The sequence below is a fragment of the Rhinolophus sinicus genome, chromosome 9, assembly GCF_057876585.1.
Source record: "Rhinolophus sinicus isolate RSI-liver-muscle chromosome 9, RSI-T2T, whole genome shotgun sequence".
Taxonomy (NCBI): Eukaryota; Metazoa; Chordata; class Mammalia; order Chiroptera; family Rhinolophidae; genus Rhinolophus; species Rhinolophus sinicus.
The window spans coordinates 28,704,409-28,727,474 of NC_142509.1; the positions used below are offsets into that span (position 1 = coordinate 28,704,409).

At 49.0% G+C, this 23,066-nt stretch overlaps 1 protein-coding gene and 1 long non-coding RNA gene across 2 annotated transcripts in view; one reads left to right on the forward strand and one right to left on the reverse strand.

The window, feature by feature from the left end:
* LOC141569253 (uncharacterized) overlaps positions 1-6,137 on the forward strand; it is a 296,091-nt gene extending 289,954 nt beyond the window's left edge. The window contains exon 4 of the long non-coding RNA XR_012492757.2: positions 6,007-6,137. This is a non-coding gene — a long non-coding RNA (uncharacterized LOC141569253). The remainder of the gene's footprint in view (positions 1-6,006) is intronic.
* Positions 1,472-13,815, reverse strand: HSPB8 (heat shock protein family B (small) member 8). Its single transcript, XM_019753966.3, has 3 exons — positions 12,944-13,815; positions 6,683-6,746; positions 1,472-2,512 (listed from the first exon to the last, which is right to left on the reverse strand). The coding sequence occupies exons 1-3, from the start codon at positions 13,311-13,313 to the stop codon at positions 2,353-2,355; spliced, it is 594 nt and encodes a 197-aa protein (XP_019609525.2). The 5' UTR covers positions 13,314-13,815; the 3' UTR covers positions 1,472-2,352.
* Between the last annotated feature and the right edge of the window lie 9,251 nt (positions 13,816-23,066).

Consider the following 23,066-nt stretch of genomic DNA (forward strand, 5'->3'; position numbering starts at 1 on the left):
GCCTGGCGTTTTTTCTCTCCACCTGCCTCTGCTCTGTGACCTCCCTGTGGGCAGGAGTTGTGGTCTCTATGTCCATGGCTCCTAGCACAGCACCTAGCTGAGTCGGTGCTCAGGAAATATTCACTGACTTCTGATGTCTTCTGGGGGGTTGGAGGTGCTTTTGAAAAGCAGGCCCCCAACTGCTCATTAACTCTTCCAAAAGCAAACATCTAGCTTCCAGTTCTGCTGTCACCACGTGACTTACCCAAACCACCTCTTCTCTCTTAGCCCTCAGCTTCTTCGTTGTAAAATTAATATCTACTTCCTAGGGTGTTGTGGGGATTAGATGGGATTGGCTCCAGGGATGGAGCAGGAGACTCACATCTAGCCAATCAAAGCACTGATTTTGTGGGCTGTAGCTCAAGGGTGGTCACATGACCCAAGCTGGTCCAATAAGAATGACTCTTGGGAATATGGCGAAAGCTATGGGAGAAGACTGGCTTTTCTCTCTGGGGACTGGCACATGGGAAGATGTAGGGCTGTAGTGACTGCAGCCATCTTGTGGTGACATGAAGGGACATGGGGGCATGGAGCAGGGGAGGCAGGGGACAACAGGGACACTGGGAATGAAGCCAACACCTCAGGCCCAAGAGATGGAGAGAAACAGAGTTCTGTTGACATCATTCCAGCTCTGAAAGAAACTTTTAACCTGGACTTCTCAGCTACGTGTACCAATAATTACCCCTTTTTGCTTAAATCAGTTTGAGTCGGGTGTCCTAGCACTTGGCACAGAAAGAGTTTTAGCTGATGCACTGCGCCGGCAGCCCTGCTCCCTAACAGCACGTTCAGGGTTCGGGGCTCTTGGCAGTGTGGTCTGTGGCAGCCATTGCACCACTGTTGACGCCCCTCACAGCTGCTATGCCCCTTTCCTCCTTCCTCACAGAATCTTGTTTTGTGTAGGCAGCAGTGTTTCTGGCCTCCGAGGATAAATCAATATTGGTCGAAGCCCATCATGACCATCTTTTTCCCTTTTGCCAGGGCTTGGCTTCAGGATAGACATATGACCCAGTTTTGGTCAATGAGATAACAGAAGTCTGCTGAGAGCTTTTCGAAAAGACCTTCCACTGATAAAAGAGAATGCCAGATGAGAAGACCGTTTCACCCCTGCCTTCTCTTCCTATACATTGTCATTATGAGGATGAGATGTTGGAGCTGCTGCAGCCATCTTGCAAACATGAGGACAGACCTTGTAGACTTGTCAGAGATGGAGGAGAAAAAGGGTGGAAATACTTCCGGGTTTGGGTGGCACAACAGCTGGAAAAAAAGCTGTGAAATCATATCTACACTTCTTGTAAGGTTAGACAATAGATGTTTATGTCATTTAAGCCACTATTCATCGGGTGTTAATTTGCAGCCACAAGCATTCCCAATTGATATTGAAAATCTAAGTGGTGTAGTATTTAATTCCCCAATTAAAAAACACACACATGGCTAAGAACATCAGCTCTTTTATTACTATTATTATTATTGTTATTATTATTTTTATTTACTGTTACTTTCCCCTAAACAACAGCACAATTCAAATAACAATGACACACACGTCCCACCCCTATACACAATACCACTATCCTGCCTGCCAGGCTGTCTGGCCTTTGCTTGGTTCCTGATGGAGCTGTCTGGAGACAACCCCCTCTGTAAAAATCCTGATGTGGACATAGGAGACACAAGGAAGGGGGAACTTTAGCCAGAAGAGAAACTGAGGGGCTTCCAGAGTCCTCGGGGAGTGTCTGCTTGGCAACATGCTATAAACTCCTGGGCGGAGGGCAGAAGGCACTACTTGTTTTCGTGTGGTTGTTGAATGAACCCCACTTGGAGATGGAAGACCTGTCTCTCACCCTTTATAGGCTAGGGCTGGAGAAACACAGTGGGGTGAGCTAATGGGCTCCATCAACCAACCAAGGGGCAGGCAGGGATGTTGGGAGCCCAGAATAGAAATCTGGGTGGTGTGAGGTCCCCAGAGAAAAACAAACCTTGCAGTCACTGCAAAGTAAGGTACAATGTGAAATGTTATGTCCCCTTTTATTTGTTTTGCAACTATAGAATGTGCAACATTTTTTTATCAAGATAGAAAAGGTAAAGAAAAGAAAAACTCCCAGCATTTTGGCCTAACGCAACTGAGCATGACTTGCCAATTGCGCCCTCTTGTGGAAAAACCTAGCACTACACTATGCAGGGACTGGTCAATTCACCCCCGTCCCCCAACCTTTTAGTCACCCTAAATCTATGAGTTCAGCTAAAATAATATGTATGTACCCTGGAATCAGAGAAGCCCTGGGGTTGGGGAGGGAACAAAGACGGGCCAAGACTGGGGTCTCAAGTACAGGTGACTTCCTGGCTGTCTTGGGGATGCTCGTTGTTGAAAGTGCTCTCTCCAAACGGTGAGTACGGGGGAACCTGGGGAGCTTCAATGATCAGCAGGCCCTCCGGGGAAAGTGAGGCAAATACCGTCGCAGGATCCACCTCTGCAGGAAGCCTAGAAGAAGCACAAGATTTTATTCATTTATTATTTTAACGCGGCCTAAACATCTTTTCATTCATTTGAAAGAAATTATTTTTGGTAAGAACTTAGGCTCTGGCCCATATACAATGCTGGGCTTGAATCTTGGCTCTGCCCCTTTCTAGCTCTGTGTGTGATCTTGGGAAGGCCACTCAATTGCTCTGAGCTTGTTTCCTCTTCTGCAACATGGAGATAATAATATTAAACCTGTACAATATTTGAGGCTCTAGAATGAGACAAAGAAATCTGAAGATGCTTTGCAAATGGTAAAACGCTGCTCCAACAGTAACTGAAAAGGGAGCTGTGGCCCAAGTGTTCAGGTTTCCGCTCAGCACCCACAACTGACCAGCTGCTGGCAGAAATGGCCACCGCAACCATCCCTTTGTACAGCATCAGTTAGGGACACATTTTCATTTGCCATGTGCCTGCTGGCGAGTGCTTCACTACAAAACACAATTACTGGTGGAATTAATGGGGAAATAGGCAACTTGGTAGATAAAGGGGGTCAGGCTGGCCACAGGGCTAGACCTCAGATGGCAACATCGCTACGATGTTTAGAATGAGTCACGATTTGAGGCACCTCGTAAGTATCTTGTAGCAGGAGATGATCATTTTGTTCCGAAAACACCTTCATGGGTGTTACCTGGTTAGAGCTTTATCATAGGCCTGGAATAGGTAGGAATTAATACGCCCGTCGCTCAGGACACTTACTAGAGACTTGGGGAAATCAAAGACCGGATCAGTGAGTGACAAAGCATCAAAGATGGAATTTCTGACCCCAAATCTGCTTCCAGCTCTACAGCTCTTTTTATGAGTTTTGGATTTTGGGGGGGTGAACAAGACTTCTGGGACATAGTTTCTTCAACAAACTCTTGGAATTGTGAGGACATGTGGACAGCCTAAGTGGGATGTCGTTACTGATAAAAATAATGAAAATTAGGGCCGTCTGAGCACTTTTTATGTGCCAGGGACCCCACCTGCATCATCTGAGTTATTTATGAACAATAGTCCCATCAGGCAAGTTCAATTACTATCCCCAATTTACAGATGAGGAGATTGAGATCAGAGAGGTGAAGTGATTTGCCTAAGGTCACATAGCTGGTAAGCAGCCGATGGGAATAGGCTTGGAATGCTGGTATCGGAACCCAGAGGAGCTGGTTGTGATGTTCTACTGCTTCTCTGGTTCCAGACTTTTGAAAAAAGGACCATGGGGAGAGGCCGGAAGGTTCCAGCGCCATAGCATTTTCCTGGCGCAGGCTGGGTCTGCCTGTTGTAAATGCATCTTCACAGGTCTTGATGAAAGAACCAAGAAGTGACGTAAGCCCATTCAGAGTCATGGGTAGGGCGCTTCCTGGAGCAGCCAGGGAGTGTTCTGCTGTGAATGCAACCTGTAGCCACATGAGCTGCACCTACCCAGGAGACGCCTGCCAAATTGGAGCCACAGAGATTAACAAGGGGCCTGCTGAGAAGGGTGGAAGAGAAAGAGGGAACTTGGAGGGCTGCCAAGTCAAGCTTCTACAGCAGAGAAAGGCCAAAAGCTTGGCTATTCCCCCCCCCCCCCCCCCCGCACTGGGATGGGCCAGCTCTGTTTAACTGTTTGCGTGCCACCTCAATGGACACCTGGTACAATGTGACAGGGAAACCATGGTCCAGAGCATGGACGTTGCAGGTAGGCAGAGCTGAATGCAAATTCTGACTCTTCCTCACTGTGTGACCTTAGGCTAGTGGTCTCGCCTCCCTTTCCTATATTTATGTAGAGAAAACCTGGTAACAAAAGTATCTACCTCTTCGGGTGATATGAGAATTATGTGTGCCTGGTATACAGTAAGTGCTCAATAAATGTTAGCTCCTACATTGGGATTATAGTCATTGGCCCAAAAGTGGGCACCTGGACAATAGTGAATATTTTAGCACAAGTTGCCGTGTCATTGAACCATAGAATGTCAGAGCCCAGAAGAATCTTCTTGATTCTCCAGGACAATGGCCTCGTGTTACACATGGGGAAACCGAGGCCGAGAAGTTGGAATAGACTTGTTCAAGGTCTCTCACCAGGTGACCTGGGTTGGAGGTTTTAATAAGATTAGTCCCCACAGACTGAGCACCGAGTCTGTACCTTATGCTAAATGCCTCACACACGTCCTCTCGTTCCCCATCACAATCTGTCCATGAGGAAATGCAGGAACAGAAGCTCTAAGCTACCCACTGACTTTCTCATGGAGCCAGGACTTGCTACACCCAGGGGTGTGATTCAGAATATTGGACAACTGGCACAGCTGGACGCTGACCAACCAGAATGGATGGATTCATGCCATAGTGATGGAGGACGGTCCTTGGGGATCCTTTAGTTGTTGGAATTGGGGAGATTTGGAGGGTCCTGGGGACAGGTTCAAGATGGCTTCTTGGCTAGGGAGGGCACCTGAGGGATTCAGGGCACTGGCTAGTCCAGAACTGTTGACAACTAGCCCAGTTCAGCTGCTGGGTCCCAGCTGAATAGCAGCCCTGCCTCAGCAACCTCAGGTATTTCTATCTGGTCAAGTAACTCCCAGCAAGCTGTCTTCCCTGAGGCCTCGGAGATGGCGAAATCCATGCACGGCCGTCTTTTTTAAATGATGAATCTGCTGACTTCTTTCCAGCTCAGTTCCTTTCATAGCTGTGCCCTGTCTGTGACTCCATCCTGAGACCTTATTTGAGCTTCTTGAAAGAAACATCAGCTCCTTCCCGCTCCCGTTTCCCTTTCTTTCCCTTCTTCTCAACATTTGATCTGGCTGCTGGATCAGGGAGAGGTGTGGGGCTCAGGGATGGTAGGCGAGCCAGTGAGCAGAGAAACTGTTTGGCATTTGCCTTATCAGGAAATGTCCACAGGCTTCCCAGAACTCCGGAGGCGCTGGGCAGAGAATGGACGCGTGGGGGGTGGGGGAGAGAGAGAGACAGGACTGCAGGATCCCAAAGCTGAAAGAGGCCTTGGAATTCCGCTAGTGCCACCTCTCCAGACACAGGCCATCTCCACCAGGGCTAGGGGTGGAGTTAAGACTCAATAACAACAATAATAGTAATAACAAAACACCACTTATGAGGAGCAACTGTGTGTCGATTGCTGGGCCAGGTGCTCACTTCATTTTCAGTTGCAAGGCTAGAATCGCCACCCATCCCTCTTGTAGATGAAGAAAGGGCATTCCTTGCTCAGGAATGAGCCCTGGACTCAGAGTTCAGGGGTCAATTTGGGGCTGTTCTAAATTTTAACCGTAAGGACCTTGGGTATGTCCTTTCACCTCTGGGAGACTTAGTTTCCCCCAAATATAAGGAGGGTGATGTCTCTGCACACCTTCGCTGCAAACAAAGGCTATAGGCAGCGATGACGAGGCAAAGACGCTGGGGCCGGAAGCGCACGTGGCAGAGGGATGCCGTTAGGGAGAAGATGTGGCCATGAACCACCAGTCACCAGCACGTCCCTGTGTCTCTTCTCCCTACAGGCACCGCCATGAGGCCTCCGTGTGGCTTTGACTCATTGGCTCAGCCTGGTGGTCGTCGGCTGCCCTCATCATTCCTCCAGCCTGAGCCCTCCTCACTCCGCTCAGCAACACCTGCCCTTCCTGGGTCCCAATCTCTCAGCCGCAAAACCCCTCCTGGTAGGAAGCAGTGGTGTCAGGAAACCTTCCAGCTTAATTCTCGTCGGTGCCCTAGAGAAGGTACACACTCTCCTGGCCATGGGAGAGTTCCAGCAACAATCCTTCCGGACATTCCACGAGGGCACTTGGGGCGTCAGGGGAGGGGCTTTCGTGATGGTGATGGACATCCTCCTTCAGCCACACCACGTGGCTGCGTATGTGCCCAGGTGTCGTGGAATTGTGGACGAGCCAGCTTGCCTCTCGCTTATTCTCAGATTCTTCGTCTACCAAATGGGGTTGTTCATACTGACGTCACAGGGCGCTAAGCAGACAAGATGGCACAATCTACGTGCTCTCCTTCCTGGGACCCCATTGCAGGTCTGCTGCGACATTTTCCCCCTTCAGGGTGAGGGTTCAATTCCCTGACCCAAAGGGTGTCTCCCAGGAGAGATACCCAAAAGGGTACAGACTCCAGATTTTGGGTCCCAGGCACTGCCCCCCTCCACGTGCACCCTGCAATCCACACTGCCAGGTTACTTACTGGATTTTCTTTGTGAAGTTCTTGGAAACGATGCCACCTTCTTGCTGCTTCTCTTCATGTTTGCCTGGAAGGGAGAGGAATGCCACATGTCACCATCTAAGTCCCTTTGGACATCCACTGTTCAGGACTCGGGCTTGGATTCAACTCTTGGACCCACCCCTCCCTCACTGTGTGACTTGGGGCTTGATCTAGAGGCTGCAGGTATCTAGGCCTTAAGGGCTCTCACCTGATCCCACCTTCCAGCCTGTTGTGAAGACGAAATAAGGCAATGGACTAGCTGACCCCACTCCCCTAACTCTGAGGCTAACATCCCAGAATCGGTGGTAGCAAACAGTGGGGTTAGTTTACCACCTAGCTGGCTTTCTCACTCAGAGAAGCCTTTCTGGGTTCGGAAGACGGGCTTCTTTCTCCCTTGGTTACCGATGTGGAAACTGACACCCATTGAAGGGTCCAAGATCATGATCTAGATGGGCCCAAGGTCATCTAACAGGTTCCTGGCAACCCTGGGCTCCAGCCCAGCTCGCTCTGAATCTAAGCCAAGTACTGGGATCTGATGCCTCTCTGCCCATCCCAGCTTCCAATTACCGTGTTTCCCAGAAAATAAGAGCAGGTCTTATGTTAATTTTTGCTCCAAAAGACGAATTAGGGCTTATGTTCAGGGGATGTCATCTTGAAAAATCGTGCTAGGGTTTATTTTCCGGTGAGGTCTTATTTTCGGGGAAACACGGTAGTTCTCTGAGCCACACTAGCTGTATCTAGTACTGAAAGAACTGCCTGGAAATAATGCTTCAGTCTGCTAACAAAAACCACCCAGACTCTGCAAAGGGGACTCTCCTTAAGAAATGACATATTATGCACTATGGATGTGAAATTCCACCTGCCCCACCTCCTACAGGGCGCAGGAGGAAGAAGGGTTTTCTTTCTTTCTTTAGGAAGGAAAAAAGGCGAAATTACAGGAAGGCTTGGGCCCAAACTGGTATCATTTTGCAATTTATATAACAAATTCTGAACCTCTCGGCCCCTCCCTACTCTTATTTTTTCAAATGGAGAGATTGTCTCTAATGTCTCTTTAAGCAAAGAATTAGTGCCTGGCAGAGCCATTTGGCTCCTATTATAGTCCTCATTTATGGGGCCATGTGCCAGGGCCAAAACCCTCATTTACATAGGAACAACCTTCTGAGAAGCTTGGGAATCTAGACTGTAAATAACCTTGTAGGATAGTGTGTCTTTCTATAGTCCAGATTTTTAAAAGCTGATAATTTATAGGTAATTACGTTATTAATTACTTTTTATTATTCATTATCCCTCTATTAATAACTTTTTCCCTGATAATGCATGTGTATGTTAGAAAATGTAGGAAAAAAAAATTAGAACCACCCATAATCCCATCACCCTGAGGAAACCACTGGCAACATTTTTGTAAATGTTCCAGACTTTTCTTTCTGTGTTGCTTAGAAAGGCGTAAATGTTATATAGCATAGATGTATATCACGTACTTTAGCCAATGGGATCATATTGTACATTATGCTTAAAACCTGTTTTTATGTCTTGCTAACCCATGATAATTCTATTTCCGTATTACAGCAAATAGCCTTCAACGGGATTTTTAATGGCTGCACAGCGTTCCAATGTGAGGCTATAGAAGTTCATTTAGCTACTCCCGGCTTTTGGGCACTGAGGTTTCCGTCATTGAAAAGAATCTCTGGCAACCACCAAACCATTGCCAGAGGGTAAGGGGGGTGGGGGGTGGGGGGTGGGAGATGAGGGTAAGGGGGATCAAATATATGGTGATGGAAGGAGAACTGACTCTGGGTGATGAACACACAATGGGATTTATAGATGATATAATACAGAATTGTACACCTGAAATCTATGTAATTTTACTAACAATTGTCACCCCAATAAATTTAATTAAAAAAAATTATGAATAAAAAAAAAAAAAAGAATCTCACTGCACTGAACATTCTTGTTGTTAGGTCTTTGCCCACTGACTTCTTTGGGATAAATTCCAAGTTCTAGAATCTCTAAGGCTTGATCTGTAGATCACTAAATTGCCCTTAGGAAAACAAGGCTGCATCCATGTATTTTCCCACCAGCTGGACAGAATGGGTTGCATTTATAGGAATCCGTTTTGAAACGGGAGTGTTTGGCTAAGCAGAACATGCCATTCTGTGAATGTGCTGATGCTCTGAGAGTTTGTTCTGACCTGCCAAGTCCATGACCACCAACTGCCCAGCTCTAACCCAGGCCCATGCCCAAAGGAGCACTCTCTGTTCCCTGATACCCACCCCGAAGCCTGGGCCTCCAGAGGCCTGCTTCCCTTGGGGACAGGCCAGTACCTCTGACTCAGCCCTTTTACACCCTTGGTGTCCTGGGAATAACTAAAAGGACGACGATGATAAGAACAATAATAGCAAACTCTTTATAGACCCTACTTGCTGTCAGCCACGGCTCTAAGCACCTTACCGATATCAACTCCTTTAATTTTCACAACAACCTTAGAAAGCAGGTACTTTGATTATTACCATGTTGTGGGTGGGGAACGGACATTCAGAGAGTTTAAGTGATGTGCTCAAGGTCACACAGCTTGGAAGAGTGGGAGCAAAGGTTCAAAGGCAAGTATGTGGGTTTGGGACTTGAGGCCTCGCTTGGACATTTCCTGGCACACCCCTATTTTTCTCTGAGCCTCAGTTTATTGTTCTCTAAAATGGAGGTGACAACAACTTCCTAATTATTGGGTTACTGTGAGGAGCAAATGAGAGTGAGTCACAGAACTGCTTTATAAGTTGTAAAAATACTGTGTGAAGGTAAACGCTTATATTTTATTTTGATGTTTGGGGAAAGGGCTGCTCCTCAGAAGCCAACCCTCCCTGTCCATGCTCTGAAAATAGGGTATTGGGGTGAGGGAGGGCCAGCTCCAAGATTTCCATAAAGGGGGGCCTAATCTGGTTGAAAGAAGGTGTTGCTAAGAGGAGCATTTTAGAGCTTAATTTACATATTATTTGAATATTTATTGGGGCAGTTTAAGGATTCTGAGTGATTTTTAATTTCTTATTTTGTTTTCCTATTTATATTTTCTACGTGGAAATATTTCATTTTTTTTGTAAACAGAAAAAAGTAATTAATATGACTTAAAAATATTTTTTAAAAACCTCATCTAGAGGCCAGGGACAGCAACAGGGCCCCAGCCACCATTTTCTCAACAGGACTCTGAGAAATATAGGTGCCAAGACGGTGGCATCTGCCCTTCAGGGAAAGCCACTGGCCCAGCTAAAGAAAGAAATCGCTGTTTCCAGAGGAGGCAGAGGCCCTGGGATTAAGACGAAGGGGCGGGAATAAAGCCTCAGGGTTTTTCCAGTCCTTTCCTTGGCCAGGGCCTGGTCCAGTGGCCCATGAAAGCGATATTTCTTGGCTGGTGGTAGCAGGGTAAGGGTAAGGGTGTGTGAGGCATGATGATGGAAATCTTCTAGTTCAGCATTATCCAAACACTTCCCTAGAACTAGACACTCAGACATGGTCAGATAAGACAGGGCTGTGTCTCAGAGATTCATAAACTACATTAACAAACTCAAGGCTCTGATAAGTCCTGCACTGAGGAAACATGGTTATAATTTTGTTTCATCTGGCACCTTCTAGAATTCTGGACTCCCTCCCTCCTCCATTTCTCAGATGGCTAGTGACATCCTATCACATACCGTTTGGCAAATACTAATCTAGTTCACCTCTTCGTAAGACCAATAGTAGAGCTGAGGCCCAGGGGGTGATAGTATTTGCCGAGGGCCATACAATCAGAAGCAAATCCAGCCATCCTGACTTGGAACTAAAGAGGCCTGGCTTTGAATTTCAGACAGTGGGCCCTGGAGATACAGGTGATCTCGGGTGAGTTACTCTCTGGGCCTCGGCCCTCATCTGTAAAATGGGTGTAACAAACCTACCCATATTTCCTTAGAAGTCCATGGGAAGAACCAGCACGCCGGCCTATGTCGGCATTTAGCACAGGATCCCACACAAAGTACTTGAGGAAGAAGAAGAGGTCTGTCTGCGGGTGTAAGGTAGGACACTGGCTCTGACATCTATCTGACTTCCCTCGAGAGTTGCTGTCTCAATGGAGCCCTAGATATAGATCTGATCTTTTAAACCATTTTTATAAGGGTCTGGCTGTACTCTCAGGGGATCTGCATTCTGTCAAGTGGAGGTTGCTAAGTGCAGACCTGTGAGGACTTTACAAGCGAAAATTGTACAATGTTACTATAGGTTTTGTCTATCTTTGTCTTAAGTCCCGCAACAACCCCATTTTACACAAGTGGAAACTGAGCTGGGATCTCAGCCTGGAACTGCCACACCCCACTTGTTAAGAAGCATCTAGAAAGGAGGATGGAGAGAAAGACCTTAGGGCTGGACAGACGTCTCCTGGAGGGACCATAGGGCATAGCGGACCCTCCACCCTGGGGTGGAAGACTCTGGAACCCTAGTTGAAACAAAGAAGGGAGTAGTGACGAGAAATAATCTGTTTACAGAGTGCCAGGCAGGCACTATCATATTAGCTCCATTTTACAGACACTGCATTTATTATCATATATTGTCTGCATATATTTAGTCTTCCCTACAGCCTCACGGGATCGTTATTATTATGATCCCCATTCTGCAGATGAGGAAACTGAGGCTCAGAGCAGTGAAAAGACTTCCTTGTCCGCATCATTCCAGAGAGTGAACAGCAGAGCCAGGATATGAACCCAGGTATCAAAGACTAGCTGCCATTTAGGATGTATTAGGGCCTTACTATGTGGCTGGCATTTTAATAAAACAACATCAACAACAATACTGACCCACTGTGTTTCAGGCATGATATACACACGTCGCATACATCACCTCATTTAATGCAACAGTCCTTATGTTGTGTAGCCCTCTGAACCCCAATTTCCAGATGAAACAAAGGAGAGGGAAGTGAAATAACTCGCACATCCTACTGGTTAGTGGTAGAGCTAGTCCCAGAACACCTGCCTGGCTCCCCAGTCAACTCGGAAAGCCCTGGCTGACCCCCCTCCATCAGCACGTGGCCCCAGGGTGTCTCCTGGCCCACCACACCCGTCGGAGCTTCTGATGTTTATAATTCTGCTCTGTCAGGCTTTGAAACTCCCCCTGAATGCTGCTCTGCCAGGGCTTGTTCCTGCCCAGCCTGTGTTTGCAATGGTTTTTATTGATTTTCTGGGCCTGGAAAGCCTGCAGGGAACATGTTCTGTTTAATGGAGCTTTAATTGGGAGGGAAGCGAGAAAGCTTTTCCTCTGCTGCCCAGCTGCACTGGGGCTGAGACTCCAGCCTCCTCTTCACTGTTGCCCAGAGCATTCCCTCTCCCAGGCTGGGACACGGTGACACAAGCGCTGTGCCTGGAGTCGTGGACAGGCCCAGACTCTTCTGCTGACTCACAGCGTGACCTTGGATGAGTCCCGCCTCGGCCTCAGCCTCAGCTGCAAAATGGGACTAGATACCTCTCCTTCTCGGGACTAGAGTAGGGATTATTTGGGAGAAGGGACATAAAAGTTTTAGCCCAGCTTTGGTCCCTGATAGGGACTCAATAAATCATCAATTTGCTTCTGGCCTCCCAGTTCCCAGACAGCCTGGGTTTGAATCTTTGGTGGCCTTGGGCAAGTTACGTTAACCTCTCAGTGCCTCAGTTTCCTCATCTGTAAAAAGAGGACACAAATAAGACCCCTGTCCTCTGGTGGTATTCCCTGAGATGCTCTAGGTAAAGCACGAATTGTGGTGCTTGGCAGGGAGCAAGCTCTCAAGGATACCCATTAGTGTCGTTATAATGGCTATTAAGCCTCAGTTTCCTTATCTGGGACAAGGAGCATTTCACTTGAAACCTGTGCTGGTTACTCACACTCAACACTCAGCATGAAACATCCTTCTAGACTATGTGTGATGCTGGGTGCAATGAACCCCATTTCTTCTTTGTCCTTTTTTTCCTTCTACATTAGTTTCACTTCTTTCTATGAAATTCTGTCAGAATATCTGATGTGGTTTCTATTTTCCTGCCTGTTCTGACGAAACAGCACCCCAAGGTTCCCAAAGCCAGGTCAGGTTAAGATTTCTCCTGGAAGCCAGGAGCGGAGAGCTCTTCCCTAAAGATAACCTCCATGGGCTGCATTCCTGAACCCTGAAGTCACCTGTGTCATGTTGTCATAGCTCCCCTCTAAGGAAACGTCCTCTTGGCTATTCCTAGGGCTGAGGGTTCTCTCCCCCTTTTGCCCCCCACTTACCAGACACCTCCACGTATCCGTCCTTGGTCTTCACCATCAGTTCCTCTGGCTTGAAGCTGTGCACGTTGACACACACTTTCCAGGGCTCCCCAGGAAAGGGTGGGGGGTTCCTGCCCTCGGCAGGTACCCCAAACCTGGCCGTGGCAGTGGGCACCCGGGGCAATGTGCCGGATCTCAGGGACCCTGGCCAGGCTGATGAGAGTCGAGGCAGGGCCCAGTCGGGCCAAGGGGCAGTCAAGTCGTCGGGGAAGGGGTCCATGCCAAAACCGTCATCCAGCAGGCGGTGGGAGGTGAGGGGTGAGTCTCGGAAGGGGTCTCTGCGCAGGCGGCTTGGGTAGTGGCAGGAGAAGGGCATCTGACCATCCGCCATAGCGGCTGCTGAGCTGGAGGGGAGACGGAGGCTCAGAGAGAGAGAGCCACCTGCCCAAGGTCACACAGCAAGGTGATATGGGTAGGCTAGCCTTCCAAGCTTATTCTTCAGTTTCAGAAAATGCCGAACCATCCACTGCCAAGGACCAAGGCACACACCAGGCTAGGGTCCCAGCCCCTAACGACACTCCAGCCACCAAAGGCAATCCTCTGCTGGTCCAGCCAAATCCCAGAGGGCCCCTCTCCACACTGCCTCACCAGAAATCAGTCAGCCACTGTCCTCCCAGGCCGCCCAGGCTGGCAGCCAGAGTCGCTGAGGTCTAGAGTAAAGCCGGGAGCTTAATAAACCCCTAGAAACTTCTCTCTGCTTCTGGGCTGGGAGTCTTCTATTTATTGCTGCTGGGGCAGGAGGCGGGTTTTGTAAGCGCCTCCTGTCACAGGAGTATTCGGAGGTGATGAACTAGCCCTGGAGAATCTGTGGAGGGAACAGCTGGGCTCCCAGGGGGCGGGGAGGGGCCTTCTCCTCCAACGCAGCCAGGCTCTCTGGACAAGTCTCTCCTCCCCCGGACGGCTCAGCTCCGCCCTCCCCCTCTCTCCTCCAGAGCCCGCCCTCCTGGAGCAGGGCACTAAGGCCTGGCTATTAATAACCCTCGCCTGGCTGAAAGCTCAGGTCACCCTCTGCAAATACCTTTCCCTGAGCATGCTGCATCCTGCCTCCCGCGCTGGGGACCTGCAGAAGGGGAGGAAAGGGCTCCTGCAGAGGGGGAGGAAAAAGCCCGGAGCCCAGTGGCATTGAAGGCAGATGGCTCTGGGTTGCAATCCTCAGTTACAAACTCTCAGAGCTTGCCTTCAGTACCATCTGAGGGCAGTCACGTTATTCCTCCCACCAGCACTGAGCTGTCAGTTTCCCCATCTGTAAAATGGACTCAATGGCAGCCTGCCCATGGGTGTGTCATGGGGAATACATGAGGCCGTCCCCCCTAAGCCCTTCGCAGACTGGCACTCAGATTTTCAATGTGGAGTTCTCAATTATTTAACGCTTGCTATGTGCCAGGCCCTGTTCTAGGTGCTGTACCAAATATTAACTCGCCTCAGCCTCACCAGCATCAGAGATATACAGGTACTGGTGTTACCACTTTACAGATGAGGAGACAGCCATAGTCTGTGTTCAGCAATGGAAGCGTTTAGTATAACCATTGTGGCTGTTAATAGTGATAGTTAGAAAAAGGTATGGTTCCCAGGCAGGGGGTCTGGTCTGAAGACCTGTTCTCAAGACTTTCCTGGCCCTCCCACGTGGCTTGGAGAATGACTTTACAAATGGTCCTTCGACCAAAAGGCTCCTTGAGCTTTTGGGTTCCAGTCTTTGCTCTGCCCCAACAGGTGGGCAATTTGGGGCATGACACTCTCCCTCTGTGGGCTTCAGGGTCTCAGCCCTGCCTTCCTCCCGGGGAGGGGGCGGTGCTAAGGAATTCGATGAGTCATTGGCTGAGAAATCGAGTGGATGTTAAGCAGGGCCTGCATGAGGCAGTTTGCTAAAAATAATAATATGGCAAACAACAACAATCACCATCCTTCACTGCCTCCTATGTGCCTGCCATTGTGGTGAGCAGGTCGTAGACGTTATCTCACTAACCCTCACAACAACAAGGGTGGGTGTTATCACCACCCCTATTTTGCAGGTGAGGAAAGAACGGAGGCGCAGGGTTTGGCCCCTGCACACAGATACCGCAGGAGAGGGAACCCGGCTTGTTCTGAACCTCAGATCCCTGCAGAGCTGAATGACACAGGCCCTCACTGGCCTCCCCCTCCAGCCGAGGGAGGGAGACTGAGGCACCCTCCCCACCCACCACACACACACATCCCAGTAACTGGGTCCCCACTTAGGGTGAGATCATCAGGCTAGAAGCTTCGGGCTGACGTCACAGCTGGGCACAGACGCCGCAGCTCTTTCTGTAATCACTGCTGGGGCGAGGCTGCCTGGGTTTGGAGCCAGGATGGGGAAGAATGCCTGCATGAAGCAGAGGAAAAAGCTGGGACCTGGGCTGGGGCGGGGGGTGAGGTTTCGGCGTGGGTGGGACGGGCTGGGGGCGGCGTGTCCCGAGTGAGTTTTTGTGTGGATTTGAGTGGGTGGGGTGGTGAGTGTGTGTTTGTTTATGGGGAAGTCTGCCGTAGGAGGGTTCTGGAAGACCCTCCTTTTCCTTCTCCAGGCTTCCCTTCCACAACCTCACGGAGCCTGGTGAGAATGTGGGGAACACAACCTCAATAGCCAGCTCCATCCTCTAATTTCCAGAATGCTTACAGGATCGAGGCCCTGGGGAGGGTGTGCAGCTAGAAAACAGAAATATCCATCAGTAGCATTTATCTGCCACTTTCCATCTGCCAGGTTCTGTTCTAAGCACTTTAAATTTATGTATATTAACTCATCTGATCCTCCTTACAACCCTACAAGGAAGGGACTTTAATTATCCCCATTTTACAGAAGAGGAAACTGAGGTACAGCAAGATGATGTGACTTGCCCATGTATACAGTTTCTGATGAGTGGCAGAGCTGGGATCCGAACCTCGGCAGTACGGCTACGGATCCCTCTGCTGTACGGCCTCTTAGAATCATAGGCACTACTCACATTTATTGAGCACTGACTGTATGCCAGGCCTTGTGCTCAGCACTTTTATTTATGACCTCATTGAATCCTTATGGTTCAGAGAGGTAAAGCCACCTCTCCTGGGCCACACAGCTGGCTGAGGATGGGAACCCGAGCCAGTGGGACTTGGGAGCCACCAGTGGGAACCAGAAGGGGACTATATTGCCCAGGTGGGCCCAGTGATCCTCTCACATGCCTGCTGTCCCCCTCGCCATTGGATGCTGGCGTGTTTGTAGGTCAGGCCAGCCTTCTGTTTTGGGAAACTGAGCTGGGAGGCAGCTGTTTGTCCTCCTGACCCAGCCACCTGGAGAGCAGTCAGCTCGCCCATGAGGAAGATGGTCAGGCCAGTAAACCCCATGGGCTGTCATCAGCCAGGTGAAAATATGGGGCCAGGCTAGGGAGAGGCCAGGAAGAAGAGGTGGCCTGTCTCCCTTAGGGAAGGAAAGACTGTGAGGAGATGAGAAGGGACGTTAGACCCCTCGGGCCTAGAACAAGGGTTCCCTTGGCTTCCATTCTCTTGGAACTTACATGTGGGAAGTACCACAATTAATCCTCAAACAGACAGCCCAGGGGGAGGGTGACATCACCCTGCATTCTGCACACTGGGGCCCAGGGAGGAGAAGCAGCTGCCTAAAGTCACACAGGTAGTGCCAGGAAGGACAAAGACACAGGTTGGTCAGCTGCCCCGCTGTGTGTGGGGCTTTCACTGAAGTACGAAACCAAGTTCCTTCCCTCCTCAGCTTCACACGCCTTGTCCTGCAGGCCCAGCCGTAAAGGCTGAAGGAAGGGCTTCGGGGACACCCTGGAAGGCATGGGTTTTTGCACGTCATTTTTGCCTAATGTTTTATGTACAATCCCAGGGGTTCGGGACTGTTCTTCTAGGCGTGGGGGCAGATTCTGGTGGCCTCCGACATTCATTCAGTCTCCTCATCCAGGAAGACCTGTCTCCAAGTTCCCTCTCTTGGACACCCCCAGATCCAACACATCCTCCAGCAAATAGGGGGTAAGTAGACTCGTGTCCTTTTTCCTTCTTTTTCTCAGACCCCCCTATGGATGACACTAATGGAATTTTCAGTACACTTGGCTCCCTGAAGGCAGAACTTTTGGGTATCTTTTTCACAGCAGCAGCCCCTGTGCCTAGAAGGGTGTCTGGTACATTGCAGGTGCTCAGCAGATCTTGGCAGACTAGATGATGTCATATTGGCAATCCTGGGTCCAAATTGCCTCGCTCACACGTGACAGACTACACACAGAAACAGCACTGGAATATTCACTACACTTAGGAGGTGCCAAACACCAACCTAAATGCTTTCCACACATGCTTTTACTTAATCTTCAAAACAGCCCCCTCGAGGTTTATACTATCCTCAGTCCCATTTTACAGATGAGGAAACTGAGGCCTAAGGCATGATATGACTTGTCCAAGGTCACCAGCTTGTGGGTTGAACCCAGGTGTGTCTGTCTGAACTTCAAGCCCAGAGCTCACTTTTCTGTCATACACTCATACAAAAACAAATGATTAATGAATAAAATAAAATAAACAATCCACATGGCCCCTCCCTAAACAGGTTTATGTCCTCAAAGTCCTAGGTTATGTTTATTTATTGAGCTCTAGCTTCCATCCTATTACTGTCTCCAAAATTCTCTCCAGGGGATCACTTCCTCTGACTACCTGTAAAAATAATTATAATAATCAAAATAACAATAAAAATAGCAAACATTGAACATTTTGTACCAATTGTGTTCTGTACATATCAACTTATCTAATCCTCACCCAAATTGCTCTACGATAGCTATTATTAGCTCCCTTTGCAGATGACAGTATTGTGGCACAGAGAGGTTAAATAACTTGCTCAAGGTCACACAGCTACTAAAAGGCAGAGCTGATATTCAAATGCAGGCCATCTGGCTCCAGAGTCTGTGCTCCTAACCACGGTGTGATTCTGTGAATAACAACCAAATCAACAAAACAGTAATGATCCCCGGCATTATTTGAGGCCCATGTGCCAAGCTCCACTAAATGCCCTAGCATGCCTTATCTCATTTAATCCTCATGGCAAGCCTATGAGGCAGTGGTATATTGTTAACCCCAATTTATATAGAAAAGTCTAGGCACAGAGTCAGATCTGAGCTGACTGGCTCCTAAGCCTGTACTCTTAGCTGCCCAGTGAGGATGTGCCATCTGGTCCCCACTGTATGCCCGGCCAGAGCACCAGTTCTCCAAACCCAGACCAACCCAACAGACCTCAGCTGACCTTCCAATCGCCAGCCCACTCCTCCCTCCATCTTCTCATCGGGCCTCCTCCTCTGGAAGTTTCTTCCAGCCCTTCCAGACTTTCTCAGTAGAACAAATGACACCAGGAACATACTGACATTTGGGAGCCTGGAGGCTGGCTAGGACAAGCCATCTCCGTGTCAACCAGAGGGATCCATGCATGTTACCAACGTGAAAGCTGCTCAGAGCCAGGGCAGGGGACGGGCTCAGTGGACATGATGGGAGTGCCTCTTGGCTGCACGTGCCCCAGGATAAGGGAGTTTAGGGTCAGCTCTGGGTGCGAGGTTCATCTCACCCCCTCTCCACCCATCTTCAAAGATGGACGCCCCCAGTCAAGGGCTCTCAGGGGCCCCATTCCTTATTCCTGAACCTTTATCAGGACTTCTGAGACCCTGTTTCATGTATCAAATAGTTATTCTGCAGCTAGTGTCCTATAGCTCAACTAACCAGATTTTTCAAGAAGTGACAATGCTTGCATTTACTGTTTAAGAAAGACAGTAAAACGTGGTAGGTAAGAACTTAAACAGAACCTGGTCTGAATCCTGTTAGCAGTGCTGCTCTGGACAAGTCACCTAGCCTCTCTGAAACTCTGTTTTGCCATCTGTACAATGGGGGTGTTCCTAGTACGTATCTCACAGGTGGTCTGTGTGGACTGTGAGAGGGAAACAGGCGGGGAGGTGGTCGTGGCCCAGGTGACAAAGAGCCTTTTAGACCTCCCCCCCCCCAAGGAGTTAGATTTGTTTGAACACATTGAAGACCCATTGAACTGTTTGGAGAAGGAGAGTGAAGTGATGAAATGTGAGTTCTAGGAAAATCGCCAGCTGCTTGTGGAGAACGTGTTGTGGGGAGTGAAAACTCAGGGAGCCCAGCAAAGAAGACTGTTGTAGGGTCCAGGAAAGATGGCGACCTGGGCTAGGTTGTTGGCTGAGGAGAGGTAAAGGGTGGACATAATCCTCGATATAGTAAAGAAGCAGAAGCATTTTGACCGTGTGATTGGATGGCGGTGGGTTGTATCAAATACATTGCCCAGTGTTTAGACCTGGGCAGCTGGCAGACGGTGGTGCCAACCGGTGGACCTATGAGGAGGAGCAGACGTGGTCGAGTGGAAGCCTCACTTATTCATTCATTACACATTTATTAATTGTTATGTGCAAAGCCCTCGCTGAGGGGCTGGAGATGAAGTGGTGATTGAGACAAAAGCCTCTGCTGTCACATCTGTCAATAAACAAATAACCAAGCCACAAGGCAATGTTAGAGGCTGAAAAGTTTTATAAACAAATAAGGGCTCCTAGCTACCTTTCTGGTCCGATTCCGTGCTACCATCCACTCCTTTGCTCAACCCCAGTGGCCTCCTTTCTGTCCCTCAGACAGAAGAGCCACGCATATTCCCATCAGAGGACCCCCCCGTATCCCACCCTCTGTGCTGTCCCCACTACCTGTGACCCTTCCCCCAGATTGCCACATGGCTGGTCTCTCCCTTCATTTGTGCCCCTACTTAAATTTCACCTACTCAGGCAAACCTTCTCCAACCACTTGATCTGCAGTCACATTCTCTCTCCTCAGCTGGCTTCTTTTTCTTCATAGCCACTCGCCACTAAATGACACGTTACACCTCTATTATTTTTTGTTATCGGCCTCCTCCATTCGACCGTAAGCTGCATGAAGGCTGGGGGCAGGCAGGGACGTTCGGCTGTGTTTCAGGCTGTGTCACTGACACCTAGCACAGTAAAATTCTGGCAGGTAGGTGGTAGGTAACAGTGCGCTTCCTCACGCTGTGTGGGTGGGCAGAGCCATGGAACGAATGTGGCCAAGGAGTTGTGAGCAGAAGGGATGTGTGTGACTGCCACGTCACAGCGCTTCGTGGACTAGCTCGTGGGAGACCCTGACTCTGTGAGGGCACGTCCTTGGGTGATTTCTCTTCCTTTTGCAGGATGGTCTCCAACAGCATGAAAGAGCAGAGTGCCCCTGCTGGCCCCCAGTGGACACAGATGAGAAACAGAGCTTTGTTCTTTCAAGGCTGTGACATTCCAGACTTATTGCAGTAATTACAGTGTAACCTAAAGTATATTCTGATGCACCGTCTTCCTGATTCTGTCCGCTTGGGATGGTTGGTATTGCTTCAAAAGAACTTTCTCAGAACTCCTGTTATTCTGACTGGTCAACCAATCTCCTTCTCTGCCAAGAGACCTGGGTGGGAACACGGTGCCTCGTCCACACAGTTTGGGACATTTATGTAGCTGCCATTATGAGGCACTTGAGCAGAGGGTGGCTCTGAGACCTTTGGGGGAGGGAGAGCTGGAATGCCTGTAATCTTGCCCTTTCCCAGATATCTCTGAGGTCAGGGCAGAGCTGGTTTGACCAGTTGGTAACCATGACACCAGGCAACTACTTTGGGAACAGTTTTGTTTGTTTGTTTGTTTTCAGGTCTGCCAATGACGGCTCTTAGAGGATTCAGCCTGAGAGGATTCAGCCTGAGAGGTTTCTGCCTGAGAGGGTTCTCACGGTTTGTGCTGGGAGGAAGAGGAAAGTCTGAGGCGCTGGGCAGGGTATACAGAGATGGACAAGGAGAGATATAATTAAACAAGACATCTTTTGGGGGGCATCGTCTTAGTTTCACCCTGAATATGAGTATAACATGTGCTTCACCTGTGAATAACAGTCAAAATGAAACAAGTGGCTGAAACAAGAGAGACGTTTCGTTCTTCCTAATGTTAAAGTCCGGAGATATTCTGTTGGTGTTGGCACGGGGTGCCCCCGCTCCACACGATCCCCAGAGACTGAGACCCTTCCATCTTATTATTTCGTCTCTGTGGGCTCCATTCCCAAAGCCACCGCATGGACCAGAGAGCTACTTGAGTTCTAGCCACCATATCCACATTCCATCCAGCAAGAAGAAGGAAGGGAAAAAAGAAGGAAAAAGCACACAAGTAATCTCTTCTATAGAAATTTCTAGAAGCTACCACACAAAAATTCTGCCTCTAGCTCATTGACTAACGTCAGTCACATGACCACATCTAGTTGCAAGGGAGGCTGGGAAATGCAGTCTTTATTCTGGGTAGCTATGAACCCAGTTAAAAACTGAGGGATTCTATTATTATGGACAAAAGGGTAGTGACAGATGTGAGACAACTAGAAACTCTGCCATATCAAGGCAGATTTTGCAGAAGATTCCAAGTTGGGTCCCTTTGGGAAACTAGTGGGAAATATGTACTTCTCTGCCTCAAAATGCTGATGTTTTTACATATAACATTTTGTATGGGATTGCAAATGATTCTCAGACTCTGTGGAGCCCAAACTCAGGAAGCCATTATTATTCTACTATTGGTTAAGTTTACTTAATTTAGAAATAGGGTTGGAGATGAGGAAGACTGAAGGGAAGAAACACACTCTGGGGCGGGGGGGGAGGTGTGTGTGTACAACTATTCCAACCCTTTTCTATTTGGCAATATGACTGTGTCTGATGTGGTTGGTGTTGTTTATTTTGGTTTTAGATTCAAGAGTAGATTGTCCAAGGGACTCAGTGTTACACCTTGAGCGAGCATTTGACAAATTTCATTGGCAATGGAAAAAAACAAAGACAGAAACAAAAACTGCCCTGAGTCATTTGTCCACATTTGGCCATAGCTATAGAATGGTTTAGAGCCAGGAGTCAGAGGGAGTGGAAACCCATCACCCTGGGTGGAAACACCTAAACAGTGCCCTGTGTCTTTCTCCTAGTGCACTGATGTTAGAACTACTCCGGTAGAAACTATTGATGATACACGTGGGGCAATTGCCCAGTGTTTAGGAGATTCTAGATTCTTCCGAGTGGAGGAGATACTTATGGAGGTAGCAGCCGGGAGTGCTTCTCTTAAGAATCTGGTGTTCGAGGTGATGAAAGGTGAGACCAGATGCTGTTGGACCTTTTCTCCAGGTGACCTGCATTCCCCCTGGAAAACTTGTCATGAGCTTACCTAGGCAACTGAGCCTGTCCCCCAACTTTTTAGTATCGATAACAATACTAACCATCAGGCACTGGGCTAAGTGCTTTACGTGCATCACCTCTACTAATCTTCATGGCACCCTTATGAGTTTGGTACTTTTATCATCCCCGTTGGAAAGATGAGGGACCTGAGACTCAGAGAGATTAAGCCACTCACACACTGACACACAGCAAGACAGTAGCCCTCAGGCTCCAACCCAGGTCTTTCTGACGCCCCTCTCTCTCAGCCACTGCCTTTTAAAAGCGTGCCATTCTCTAATCTCAGGGAATATACCTCAGAGCCTTGCACAGTGCTGGGTGAGTAGCAGGGGTTCACATATGTCTGTCTCACCCCCTCTTCTGCCTTCTTTCACCCCCAGGGAGGGATACAGCCCCGAGTGGGAAGAGTGTGTGCATGAGGGATCCTTAGAGTCCCTGTATGGGACATGTCACTGCTTTGCCACAGCCCTCCTAGCCACTCCCTGCCCCCCACATAAAGTAAAAATTAACCAGCTCAGAAATGCACGGGACTTGGAAGAGAGCACAGCTGGCAACTCCAGGCAGATTTAATCACTTGTCAGCCACCTGGCCTGGTGGGGCCTCCCTGCTGGAAATAGGGGATGGGGATGAAGAAGGGCAACAAGGCTCTGTCCTCTTGGAGATGGGCAGTAAACAAGTAAACAAATGAATTACAGATGGAAGGAGCATGTGGGTAGGCGGGGCATGGAAAGGTACTTTAGGCAGATGGAAATCATTGCTCTGGTCCCGCACACACCCAGTCACCCCTCCCTGGGATCCCCTCTTCTCTCTCCTCTTTCCTGAGCCCCCTTTCCTGGCCTGGCCAACTCTCCTCAATTCCCAGGCATCAGCCTAGCT

Bases quoted from the DNA above. Each gene is read 5' to 3' on its own strand.
- HSPB8 (XM_019753966.3), bottom strand. From the start codon at position 13,313: ATGGCGGATGGTCAGATGCCCTTCTCCTGCCACTACCCAAGCCGCCTG. The intron at 6,747-12,943 runs GTAAGTGGGGGG...TCTCCCTTCCAG, and splicing joins CGGATACGTGGAGGTGTCTG to GCAAACATGAAGAGAAGCAG. The intron at 2,513-6,682 runs GTAAGTAACCTG...TGCTTCTTCTAG, and splicing joins AACTTCACAAAGAAAATCCA to GCTTCCTGCAGAGGTGGATC.